Below are 13,927 nucleotides of genomic sequence, written 5' to 3' on the forward strand. Positions count from 1 at the left end.
GCCACCAAAACAAGCTGAATCTCCTCCGAATCAAATCAGGACCTGGAGCTTCGCACAGCCGTAGTAGACACCTTCCTGAGTCTGAACTACATGTTTAGAGTTAACTGCTTGGGGATCTCCTAGAAGTCAGTGGGAAATCTGTCTGCTTTTTCCGAAGCTAGCTTTGGCCCAGATTATTTAGGATGTTTAACAGTAAACTTACTACATTTAATAATAGCCTATATAGTGTTTTATAACATTAATATAATAAAGGGTGGAGCAGTTTTTAGGGTAGTACTTGGAAACGGGAGTTCATTTCCCAGCTCCACCGCAGACTCCTTATTCAAGACCTGTATTCAAGACCAACAAGTGGCCTTCAGCAAGTCACTTAGAGCCATATTTTTAAACATGCCCAAATGACAGAGAGGCATATAATGGCATTTCTAAACTTCCCAAAGCCTGTTACACATTCAACTGGTCTCAGTTAAATCAAGAATGATTATGGACCTAATCTGGTTAGACACTTTGTAAAATCCCACCCAGGGACAGATTTTTAAAGTATTTCAGCACCTAGCTCCTATGGATTAGACACCTACATCCCATTTACAATCCAGGCACAGGTGCCAATCTGCCTCTTTAGGCACCTACATATTTTTGAAGATTTTGTCCTTAGTGTCACTGAATCTCAGTTGCTCATCAGTAATAGTGGAGGTGATAACAGTTCCCTGACTCAAAAGGGTGCTGTGAGGATACATACATGAAATATTCAGAGGTACTCAAATTCTAAGATAACAGGGTCAGATGAAGTGGCTTCTCCCAGTCTTGTTTATCTTGAACTAGTTCTTTTCCCACCCCCTCATCCTCATAATTCAAAAGGATTTTATTTTTACATATTTTGTATATGAGAAGGGCTCTAGAAATATGCAGAAATCCTCTAAGGAATTTCAGGTTAACAAGCAAACTTTTTATGTGCACAAATAAAAAAATTCCTTTAGGCACCTAAATCATTATGGAATGGCAAGAAATATGTTGTTTTATTCATGAGAGAGTCATGTTTTTCTTACGATGAGTCTGCCTTGCCTTGGGCAGAAACTGTTTCTGGATCTGGAAAGGACAGACTTCTTCCTGGCTGAAATGGGTTGAGGTGCAGCTTTTCCTTGCGTTTTCAAGGTATCAGCAGCTCATATGAAACATTCGTGCAGGCTACGTGGAGAACATAGGGTATTTTCTTATTGCACCTTTACATCCCTCCCCCTCAAAATGTAGTTTTGGTAACACCCATAAATTCCTGAGTATCTATATTAGAATACAAGGGATGATAAGAGAAGGCTATGGAGACAGTATTATTATCTGAGTGCCCTCATCTGTTATCTCAGATGTCCCATACCATTCAGAGTGAGACTTTTTCTCACTAAACTTTATACTCAAGGCTGATGTTGAACTTAAAAGTTTATTTAATTTTTCATGTTTGATGTTTCTGGTATTGTCTTTTGAATGATTAAATCTTTTAACTCCACTGCTGGGAACATTTTTTGTCCTCATCTCTCAGGCTAGTGACATTCTGCGACTGATAATATCTGAAGTTCAAAGCGTGGTCCTCTTAAAGTCATTAGAGAAGGACTTCCCATATGTTTGAGCAGAGCCACTGGATTGTATTCCCAGTTCTGCCTTTTCTCATTCTTTGATCCTAGTCACATAAGCTCTTCATGCCTTAGTTTACTCATCTCTGATGTTGAAATAAAATATTTCTGACCTTCCTTATGGGGTATCAGGTGACTTAAGAAGTGCCATACTGGCTCAGACCAATGGTCCACCTAGTTCTTTAATTCTGTCTACAGCAGTAACGTACATGGTTGCTACAGAGGAAGAGCATTGAACTAGATATTGCTAGCCTCCTTTTCAATATTCCCCCTAGCATCCACCATTATTAGTTTAGAGGTGCCAGAGAAAACATCTCCAACCATTCTGTTCAATATCTATTAACAGATCTGTCATCCATGGATTTATCCAGTTCCTTTTTGAACCTGGCTGTGCTGTCTGCCTCCACCACCTCCTCTGGCAACGAAGTCTATAAATGTATTACGTGTTGCGTAAAAAAATACGGTCTCTTGTTGGTTTTAAACCCATCACTAATTTCAGTCGGTGGCCCCAGGTTCTAACAAATTCATTTTCGTTAAAAGTTTAGTGATCCTTGGATGAAAGGTGCTAAACAAGGTTCTGTATTGTGTTTATGGTAAATGACATTTTAGATAAAGTAAATCAGTAGATATGGATTTTTCAGCTGGTCTGTAACACAACAGCAGCTAGGAAATTCAACACTGAGACTGAAATGAAACACTGAACCCTTTTAAAGTATATGCAGCATGTAAAGCGGTCCTATCTTAGCATACAGAGATGAAAAATATGTATTAATTCAGCTAGAGTCCATTGGCCGGCCATTGCAAGATGGGCCCACGTGGGTAATGTCCAATCAAGTTTTAAAGACATGTGCAGATGCAGATTTTGCTAATTCCTTTAGACAATTAATTGACAGCCTATTACAGTGGCTCTTAGAGTCTGGAAATATTTTCCAGCATCAGGTCTAAATTGTCCCTTTTTTATTTCGCTGCCTTATGCGTTATTATAACTATCTATATGACACTTAGTAAATCCTCTCTTGTATTACTTGTGTTTTTCAGATATTTTAAAATTGCTACTATGACCCCTCCCTCCACCACCCCAATCCTTGTTTCACCAAGTTCTGCAGGTTAATTTGTTTGAGTCTTCCCTTCTAAGTCAGTCGTGTGAAATAGAGGCTTCTCTTGAAAAATACCAGGCACGCAGAAATACAGCTGCATGTCATCGTTAAGAGATATCCATACTGCTATCAGAGTCACAGTCCTCCCTCACATGTGTAGACATACTTACACTGGCTTAAATTTGTCCCAGTCAGATACCAAGAGCAGTGTAGCTGGGAAGCAATAGGCTTCATCACAGGATATGCAGGCCTACCAAAAGCCATTCAAATGACGACTTTGTGCTGCAAACCATGATCCAGGGACCACGCTGTTGTCGATGCTTAAGCTAATTGAAATATGTCTGTGTGTGCTGCCATCATCCCTACATTGATTTCAATGTAGACATCCCTATAGAGCACTGTGCATATCCTACTGAAACAAAATGGGTTATGAAAGGCTGCTATAATCACTGACTGTCATCATTTTGGACAATGCTATTGCGCTCCAGTGCTCCCTGAAGCAAAACCTGTTCCCCTTTTTATAGTCAGGCTCACTAAACCCTCTTTCAATGCTTGCTTGTTTCTCATCTACCCAAAACTACAGGTGTCTCCAGCCTTCAGAAGTGCATAGGACCAAATGCCTCACTGTGGCGATAGCAGATATTTTATGGCGAGCAGGGGACAACAAAAAAGCAGTGATTGCACTGTAAGTGAGACACATTTTCAGTTATTGCATATAATTATAGTTGCCAATCCTCCAGGATTGCCCTGGAGTCTCCAGGAATTAGATATAAATCTCTAGGAGACTGCTAAGAGTCACTCAGGAGATAAATGATAGGGCATTCATTAAAATAAATATTAAATGTTGAATTTGATTTATACAGTAATCTAATGGCGTTGTTAACTAATAGTAATGTACATTTGCCTTCCTGACATAAAGTCATTAATGTCATTATGTCATGTGATGAAACCTCCTGTAATAGATTCAAAAAGAGTTGGCAACCCTGCATATAATCCCTCTGGTTAACTACAGAGAGACAGAAGGCCCGAGGCTGAATTGTTTCAATCTTTGCAGGTTAGTCTAAGCTGCATCAATTGAATCATTAAGGAAGTGAATATACATTCACTTTTGATTCTGGAAATGCAGCGATATGTTTGCAGTAGCCCAGGCCAGAAGCTGAGGAGTACTAGAGCATGCCTCCCTGCTTGGCTGAAGCTGACAGTTTAGGCCCAGGCTAGCCTGCTCACCCTGCGACCGGAGGTTTGTGGGGAGGTGCCTAGCATCCTGGTATACTGGGACCGTGAGTTAACTTGAACCTGGAGGGGATCCAAGACAGAAGTTTCAGAAACAGATTTAACCTAAATCAGTTAAGTCTGATACTACATCTATCCAGGTTTATTTTAACCCGGTTTCGGCCTTTTGAAAGTGGTTTACGTGCACTGAATTTCTGTTGTGTTACAGATTTGAACTAGTTTCTGATCACCAGAAGCCTGATTTTCCCTGATAAAAAATAGCTAATTCTCTGATAAAAAACTCCAAGATCTGCGATTAAAATGAAAGACACCTCACCTCCCTTCCCCACCCTCATAGCGCCTGGTCCTGCTCATGCCCCTCATTCCCCCCCAACCACCCCGGTCTTCCTGGTGCTCCGCAGCCCCCTGGCCCTGCTAGTGGCTGTGCAACAGCAGGAGCATCAAGTTGCACAACCCCGTGCTGCTGAGTGTGCAGGGTATGCATCCCCAGGGCAGCGTGGAGCTCGGAGCAGCAAGCAGCCTCACTGTGGGCTGCAACACCCGGTTGCACCTGCTGGGCTGTGGAGGCCCTGGGAATGGGCAGTATAGTAGGAGCCCAAGCCCACCGCGTACACAGATTTGGGGGGGCATGTGTACCCCCTGTACCCTGGGAGCGTGTGCAGCAGTGGGGAGCTGGTCCCTTCCCTCACCCCCCAGATGAATCATCCGTGGCCCCATGTCACTTCCCTCCAGGGCCCTGCAGTCATGCATTGCAGCCCCAAGCACCATGCATCACCCTGCTGGGCAGCAGCCCCAGGCCCAGCCCTGCCCAACTCCTTCCCTCCCACCCTCCCTCTCTTCCTTCCTATGGGGCCTCAGTATCCATCCCCTTCCCCCACCCCCCAACTTACCTGCAGGAGTTGCCCTCCAGTCACATACATGCACATGGCACCCCTTGCCTGACCGCCCTCCTCCCGCTCCCCCCAGCCCCCTGCAGGGGAACTCTGCGGGCCTGCAGAGAGCTCTTTGCAAAATGGCAAAATCCATGGGTTTCTCAGTTAAAATGAGAAATCTGTGGTTTCCCCTGGCAAAGGGTAGAGTCTGCAGGTTTCTCCATTTTTCCACGAGAAACAGGAAACCTGGATCCTTGCCGATCACTTGTACTGTTTTCTATGTCATTTCTGTCCCTAGCCCATGTGTATTTGAAATAATCCGTTCCATATAAACGCCTAGATCTCTACCCATGTATATGACATTCAGGATGCTTTTGTCTAGTCTAAAATGGCTTGTTGTTAATGGGCACATGCTAGTGGCAGTTCCCTGTCCTAACATCCAGTAAAAATCAGGGTAAAATCCTGCTGTCTCTGGACTCAATGGCTCAAGTCCCATTGACTACACTGGCTTCAGCATGTCGCCACAGCCTCTGTGACAAGACTGCCTCTATATATTAATTAAGAAGTGGAACTTTTCTAAAGCAGCTACTTCCTTATTATATTTTAAACATGATTTTACTCTGTAAGGCAGGTTTCTCCACGTAGACACTATATCTGTTGCTGTACTGAAGCTATCACGTTGTCCTTCTGTTCTGTTCCAACGAAAAAATTTCAGTGAGGTCTTGACTCTGTCTGTCTTCTTTCTGTGTACAGTAGCATTTGATTAATTGTAAACACAATATAAAGACTGTTAAAACACTTACAGAGCAACCTACTTGTTTGGTGATGAAAGCTGACTTTGTTTGTAACATAAACTTGCCGTGTGAGAAAGCTCAGTTAAAAAAAAAAATAGCCACTTTTTTCAGTTCTTTTTTCCACTTTGCTACAGCACATTGATTTCTCTTTGTTGCATTGCTGGTGCTTCTAAGGGAGCTGTTGCTTTGTTTAACTCTCTTTTATAGGCCTTCAGGAAGGCAGCAGTTTACTCCAGTAGGAAAATACAAAGCAGATGGGATCTTAGAAACGGTACGTTTTGGTGCAACCGCACACATACATTTCATATGTTCCGATATGTATATTTTCTCTCTCTCTCATGCACACACACGCATACGCACACATGCACGCACACACACGTAAAACTTCACTTACAAAAAGTACAATGGACCTGGTTCTCTTCTGTTTCCCATACTAATTTACCATATTTTCTTCCATAAAACACACACCCTTTTCCCCAAAACCAGCTGGTAGAAATTAGGGTGTGTGTTACATATGAGAAATACTGATCCCCATGGGTCCAGAAATGTGGTGGTGGGAGACCGGTGTTAATTACTGCAGCTCTGAGAGACAGGGCATGTTATGTTGTCACTGCCTCCACCACCAAATTTTCCAGCTAAATAACACGGCCCCATATAGCAGACTTGGCAGGTGGCCCAGACCCAGCACATGGGGTCAGACCCAGTAATTTGGACCTACCGTGCAGGGTCAGTCCATGATGTCAGACCCAGCGCTCAGCTCCAGGCTGGCACACAGCTGCAGACCTCGCATGCTGGATCTGGTCAGCATGTGGGATCAGTTTGCACCTGGACCTGGCCCATGGCCCTGGACCTGGCTTGCAGGGTTGGGACTGGCGTGCAGCCCCAGACGCGGCACATTGGTTTGGGCTAGTGTGTGGAGTCAGTCCCTTTGCACACGGGGCTGCAGCCGGCTGAGAAGCAAGCTTGGCTCCCTGGCTACTACTTCTCGGTTACTTAGTGGTCCTACAAGGTAAGAACTTTTTTTTTTCTTGATGCTGCCTTTCCAAAACAAAGTGAGGTTTATTTTCTGCGGTGCGTTATATGTAAGGTGACCATATTTTAAAGGAAATCTGGGGCAGAGTGTTTCAAGTGAAGGCAGAGCAGCATGGTGCGCCAGGCAGGCGGGTGGGCAAGGGCTGCTGCTGCTGCAGTGCCGTGCCGAGGCAGGTGGACTGGAGCAGTGCCCAGCCCAGGCCAGCCCGCCTCCTGCCTCCAGCTGCTGCTCAGGAGGGGCTGGGTAGTGCAGACAGGGTGGGGCATGCTCCAGTCTCAGTCTACCCACCTTGCTCCTGCACAGCAGCAGCAGTGCCTGCCTGATGCACCATGTTGCTCTGCCTTTCCGCTGGGCTGTGCCCTGTGTCCTGCCCGCCTTCCTCTGCCTGCAGCAGCACTGTTGATTTGGCATGGGGAGGAGGGCCAAAATACAGGCTTTTCTAGGCTGCAGTTTTCCCGCTGGCCGTTCTGCTGCTGCACAGTCAGGCACAGGAGAATCAGTAGAGATCGAAAGAATCGTGTATCTGGACAGGTAAAGCAAGAATTCAAGGACTTTTCTTTCAGTTTTCACCAACCAGCCAGGACTGGCCTATGGAATCCAGGACTATCCCTGCCAAACCGGGACTTATGGTCACCCTGGTTATACGTGACAAAATGTGGTAGCTCCACTGACTTCCATGAAGCTGCCCTTGATTTACCCTAATGTAAGTGAGAGGAGCTTCTAAAGAGTAGCAGCACTTCAGGACATAACTGGCTTTTAGCCTGACCCAAAATATATGGACCCCCTGAAATTCTCTTTCCATTCATGTCCCAAGGTTGCAAATAACAGCAGCTGTCCCGATAGCGGAGGAGAACTGGGAATGGGACCTTCGAGGCCCATTGTTACAGCTGTTATCAACAGAAAGAAGCCCTCGGTTTTCCTCCTTGTACTTTATACAACATGCCTTGCTTTTCCTCTCCAGATACATGGCTCATGATGGTAATTCCTAAGAAGTTAAATACTTTGTCACCTGAGCGTTTCTTTCCATCTGAAGTTCTCAGTTGCTTTACAAAGGTGCAAGAGGCAAGGGTTTTTGTGGGTGATATCTTTAACTGACTAACTGCATGGTGGCAATAGACTTAAACAAGCTTCTTAATGCAGGGCATGACAAATTAAGTGATACAAATGATACCCGAGTGAATAGAGGGAAAGAAGAATTTGATGGGGCGGCGGAGGTGCTTTCTTGTCATCACAAAGAAAGCCCATGGTAGATCCAAAAATATAACCCAGATTTTCGGCCCCTGAGTCCCATGGTTTAGACACAAGATCGTTGTTCTCCTCAAAGTGTGTGTGTGGGGTGGGGGGGCTACCAGAGATAATCCATTAATAAAGAAGAATCAGACACTATGAAAGTGCAGCCCTGTTCTTGTGAATTCTCACTAGCATTTAAATTGGATGGGACTATCTGTTGTATTAAGCACTGGACAGCAGTGTGTTTTATATAGCGCACGTATTCTGTCTTCTAAAGACAACCCACTAGAATGGACTGTACCTGCAGATACCAAACTACTTGGGTCTCTTCCGTCTTCCAAAATTTCTGTATTCCTACATTGCTTGCAATACTCGAGCATCCTACAGTACATTTAACATGCTGAAAACTGACATTATTTTTAAAACAAGACTCTTAGAACATATACATACTGTGGCTGCAATGACAGTTAAACCATTATTTTAGTAATAAAGCTGGAAAGTGGATTTCAGTGGATTTTATCCAGTCTGTAGCAGCCAAGGATCTTGCCAGACATATTTAAGTTTTGTGGTTGCTTTAATTCAGTCTTGGTTTATACTAGCATGTTGCTATCTATTTTAATTACTTTTTTTTAAAAATTTTTTTCAGCTAATGCTACATAACATCACAAAATATGAGGATCTGACAATATTTCTTCAGAAGTATATTCATCAGGTACTCTGCATGGAGACACAATTAATCTTGACATTTATTGTTCAGCTGATAGTCTTTTAGCATATAAAATTCAAGTAGAAACTAATATAAACATCACTTCAGGAAAAATTTGGACATGTCCCCTGAAAAAATGAAGAACCGATTTCACGCCTACCATAAATGATAGTGAATCTTAGAGATTTTAGTTGGACTTGTGAGTCTATATGGGGGATAAAAAGCGCATGCATTAAACCATCAAAGTAAATACAGTACACCTTTTCTTTCAGTTTGAAACTGGTCCGTGTGGATGCATTCTTCTCACTCTGTCAGTTATTTTATCAAGATCTATTCATCTGTGAGTATTTTTATTTCTATTGTATAAAAATAAAGGGGCCTAAGCCGTATAAAGGTTGCAAACTAGGGAGGAAACAGTTGTCCTTCAGAATTTACAAGAGGGCACAGAAACTCCTTAGCTGACAAAATAATGATAGTGCAATATTTACCATCTGCTATATGCTCTACTAAGTCTACGAAATACTACTGGTATCAGATCCATCCACCTTGGTCATATCCAGAGCTCAAGGATATGAGCTTCAGCTGTGCAAAGAGTTAGGAACATAAAGCATAGAGTGTAAGTACCATGTCCTCAAGTCCAGGCCCGTGTTGTCACAGGCAGTGGCATGCTATAATCCTTCCCATAAATGTATCAAGCCTTGCCTTCAAAGTAATTAAGTTATTTGCCTTTCATTACTGCTGTTGGAAGGCTGTGGTAGGACTTCACTAGTTGGATAGTTAAAAACTTTATCCTGGTCTCCAGGCTTGTACCAGCATGGCCCTTTCTTTTAAATAGCGGTTTTCTCTTCCTGGGACTTCTCCCCATGTCGTATTTACATACCTCAGTCACATCCATTTTCCGTATTTTTTGTGTCAGCTGAGAAATCCATGCTTTTTTGGTCTCCACTCATAAGACAGGCTCCCCGTGGCCCTGATTATCCTTGTAGTGCTTCTCTGCACCTGTCCCAGTTTGAATTCATCCTTCATAGATATAGGTGACAGCACTGCACGTGGTATTCCAGATGAGGCATCACCGGTGTCTTGTACATTAATAGTTTCATGTCTCTACTGGAAGGAATTTACCTGATGCATCCTATGGTAGCATTTGCCTTTTTCATTGCTGCATCACTTCATTGCATCACACATGCCATTATCACTTACACTCCCAGCTCTTTCTCCTCTTCTGTTGTTTCCAGTCTGCGAACTCCCAGTTGATAGCAGAAAGAATTGCCACCAGTTCAAGAGTCACCACGGTTAGGGCTACATGCAACCCACCAGCCAACAGGTGAAATGAGCTTTGTTAACTGGCATATAGTCTACGCTAGTGTATATTCACCACTAAATTGCAACCAAAATAACAGGCTAGATGGGATATTTAATGTCTTCTTTATCTCGATGGCTGTACAGAACGTTTTTGTTCTCCTACAGACTGGAAGAACTTAAGAGAAGTTTTACTTAGGTTTCATTTTGAATGGTGACATGAGCATTATGGGGTTAGATGTCACAGAAGAGGCAGTGACCACTAAGTGAATTCATTCCTTGTTGTAATGCCCATGATGAGTCTAGCTGACAGGTGTTCATTAAGCTAACATCATTATGAATTTCATTACAGTGCAGTTGTACTTATTTGCACTTAACAGAGTTCTCTTTTGTCCTTTTAAACTGTATTTCTACGCTATCAGCCGGAGGATTAATCAGTAAAAAAAATCCATATAACGAGACCAAATTACACTCTCTAAATGCTTTTCAGAATCATATTCTAGTGAAAGAGAAGTGTCAGAAAAATCCATCGTCTATTGTATTTCCATCTCTCAGTAATGACTGTCATGAAGAAAACTGCTTTGATTGAAAAAGACTACGACTTTAGATTATCTTAGTATGCTGCCACTGTTCTACTTTTTCTTTCAAGCCTAGACACTGTTGAAAGAAATACCAGTTTGGAACTCAATTTTAGATGTAAATGTAGTTGCTAAACCACAGACTTTCTTTTAAGGATTCACAACGTATTATTATTTTCAAATTTACTTTACATGAACGTTGACATTTTGTGGTTTAATTTAATTTAGAAGTCTAACATCATCGCTCTTATTCTGTAAAGTGTAAGTGGCATTAATCTTATATTACTGGTTTTAGACCCGCAGCACAAGGAGGTTTGGTGACTTTGTTTAGGTTCAACATGACTAGGTTTTTAAATGTCTTTAGGTGCCTAACACTGCAGATCAGCACATAGTGGGGTTTTCCAAAGTGCCGAGGCTCCTAATTCTCCTGGATTTGAATGTCTGCACCAGACACTAAAAACAGCACAAGTTTCTTAATGATGGAAGCTGGGATGTTCTCTCTCCCATTAAATTAATAAAAAGATTACAAGTTGACTTATCGCTAATAGGTGCCTGCATACTTTTGAAAATCTCCCCAGGCTTGTATCTGTACTTTCAAGCACCTAAATACCCTTAGACATCTGGCAGGCAGTGACAGAGAACAGTTTCTTTATGACCCAAATCTGTGACCTTCCCCCCACCAGACCATTTCTGGAAACACTACTGCTTTTCCGCCTTGCATCTTTTCCTTTGCTGTGTCCTTGTGACAAGGTATTTAGCAGAATTTGCTAGAGTCTGTCATGGCCTTGAATTTACAACCTCTGCACTGCTAACCGTGCACCTTAGTGTCCACCCCACCCTGAATGGTATAGTGCCAATAAAGTCTATCACTAGCTATCTTCTCTTTATAAGAAGCATGAATTTATCTCTGTTGTTAGAAACGGGGAATGTACATTCAGACTTTTGTCTACGAGAAATGAATGACAATTGCATTATGCATTTTTCAATTATGGATGAATGGTCATGACATAATCCTTGTTTTAGGATTTGAAAAATAGCAGGAGAAACAAGTTCACTGCTCACACCATTAAGAAATACGTACCATTGAGTGGCTGTTATGGGCATTGGAAAGGGTTGTTATTTACATAACTGACATAGTTCTAGATGGATATTTGAAGACTAGGGAGAATTGCTTTACTGAATAGGGTTATATCGAGCAAGTAGAGCTGGTTGAAAATTTTCGCTCAGTATTTTTTTTTCTACAGAAAATGAATCTTAAGCAAAAGTAAAACTTCCCGTAGGGGCCCATTAGTTTTGCTGATTTTTTTTTTAATGTATCTTGTCATGTCAAATCCACCAAATCAAAATGTTTTGGTTTCCGAACCCATGCCAATGTCTTTCATGTCAGACTACTGTGCCAAGCTAGGTCTCCCTGAACTACCCACATGCTACTGGCCAGGAGTACCTGCCTGGGCCACGTGTCTCATGGTAAACCCAAGTCTCTGCTCTGGTTATAACGGTGCGGGAGATAAGAGAACAAAGACTCTTGAATGACCACTCCCATGAGGTGCAGCAGCACCTCCGAGGGAGATAGGTTGTTGTCAAACCTACCACAACCAAAACGCTTAAATTGCGGTCAAGAAATAGACACTATGTTTCAGAAATGTCAACAACACTTCCTTTCAATCAAGCATAAAACTTTACAGTTTCCATTTCATGAAGAACAACTCTACATCTTGAATTTTCATTCCGCTTCAAAACACAAAAAAAGGGAAATGTCCAGATTTCCTGCAGGACAGAAATGCCTATTTTCAACAAGCTTTAATCTAATGCCGCACTCATTTTAAGTCATAGGCATTTGTATTTAGCAGGCCTACCCCACTTGGAGAAGCAGAGGGTTATCCTTTCAGTGTTGCTGTGTAGATTGTGCTAATGAGGTCATCATACAGCAAGTATAACGAGCACCAGTGAGGGAACCAATAAGAAATGGTTGCAAGGGTTACAGTTCCCGAGGAAGTGCATGGGGCTTTGCTGTAGTCTCTGTTATGGGACGGAGTGCTAGGAGTGCTGACCATTCCAACATCATTTATTTTTTAACTACTGGAGAACTAATAAAATGATTGCTGTTTCATATCAAATGCTGCTGCACCACCTCCAAATTCCTCCTCAACCATGTTTCACCTGCTCCAACTTCCTGACCCATGAAAATTTAGCAAAACCCATGGCTCTTTTAGCAGCTCCTGATCCAGCCAGTCAATTTAATTGAATTTAAAATGGTGCTTCCCATCAAAGTGCTCATGGTGTAGGTCTTCATTGTACCAACCTTCTTTCCTTCACCTCCTCTATTCAAGACAGAGCCATCAAACCCAGAACCCTCCAATCTACTGCCAGACCCTAGGACATGTTGACTGAGAATGATGCATTACCACAATTCCTTTTGTGGAAACACAATGCATTGCCAAATGCTAAATATAATGGCCATTGTAGTGCACATACTGTGAGTGTGTTGCTCAGAGTTTTGATCAATACAAAACTACAGATATGTTTTGGCCAGTGTAGACTTGACTGCTTTATCACAGCTAGAATTGTGTATTTAGCATCCGGTGTTTGAACCTTTTAACTTCTACCTCTCAAGTGCTTCTGTGAGAATGAAGAAAACAATGGTGTTATCTGTGCAAAATAACAAGACTTTGAGGGTCAGAAAAAGGCTGTATAGTTTATTAGTGTTGACCTATTGTAAACCCAGGAAGTATGAGTCAACCCATCTCCTTAGTGTTATCCCACAGATCTAGGAATTACACCATTGTGGTCCTTTTTCTTCCAAAAATGTGTCCAGCTTCTCCTTGAACTGACTGACCTATGCTATTTTCCATTTTTGAGTTTAGCAGTTTGTTCCATAATTTAGTGCCTTTTGTTAAATGATGATTTCTGAATGATTCAGATGTTGGTCCATCATCAATCAAGCCCCTTTTAAGCTCGGCCCTAATTAGGACCCTCATTGTTCCTAGGCATCTCCCATTTACTTATCTTGTACTCTCAAGCCTTCCTTCAGTGAGCATATCAGAGCAAGGGGGAGATGTATGTTTAAAGCTGTATTTAGGAACTTGTACCTGTTGCTTTCCACATAGAAGTGAACTGAATTGCCTTTTTCTGAGCTAGAGAGATGAAGCTTATCTAATCTTTCTTCCTAATCTTTGCCTGGAAAAACTATGGAGTAATATTGTTGCTCTTCTTACATTTTTTCCATTTCTAAAAATATCCTTCCCATGCTAAGTTAAGCAGGGCTGCACTTGGCATGCTCTGTGTAGTCTTCATGGGGAATAATTTTGGCTGAGAGAGAAGGAAATGTGGTCAGATAGACTAAAGGTATGTCTGTATAATGCAAGACAGGGCTAGGCAGAGATAGTTTCATAGTTTCTAGGGTCGAAAGGGACCTGAGCAGATCATCTAGTCCGACCCCCTGCCATGGCAGGAAAGAGTACTGGGG

The 13,927-nt window shown here is 42.4% G+C and overlaps 1 protein-coding gene across 1 annotated transcript in view; it reads left to right on the forward strand.

Annotated features, from left to right (window-relative positions):
- FAM188B (family with sequence similarity 188 member B) overlaps nt 1–13,927 on the forward strand; it is a 96,238-nt gene that overhangs the window by 38,592 nt on the left and 43,719 nt on the right. The window contains exons 10-13 of the mRNA XM_019529100.1: nt 3,300–3,401; nt 5,823–5,886; nt 8,525–8,590; nt 8,857–8,924. Of these exons, the coding sequence (XP_019384645.1) occupies nt 3,300–3,401; nt 5,823–5,886; nt 8,525–8,590; nt 8,857–8,924 (300 nt within the window). The remainder of the gene's footprint in view (nt 1–3,299; nt 3,402–5,822; nt 5,887–8,524; nt 8,591–8,856; nt 8,925–13,927) is intronic.

The sequence above is a fragment of the Crocodylus porosus genome, unplaced genomic scaffold (assembly GCF_001723895.1).
Source record: "Crocodylus porosus isolate Cpor-Errol unplaced genomic scaffold, CroPor_comp1, whole genome shotgun sequence".
NCBI lineage: Eukaryota > Metazoa > Chordata > Crocodylia > Crocodylidae > Crocodylus > Crocodylus porosus.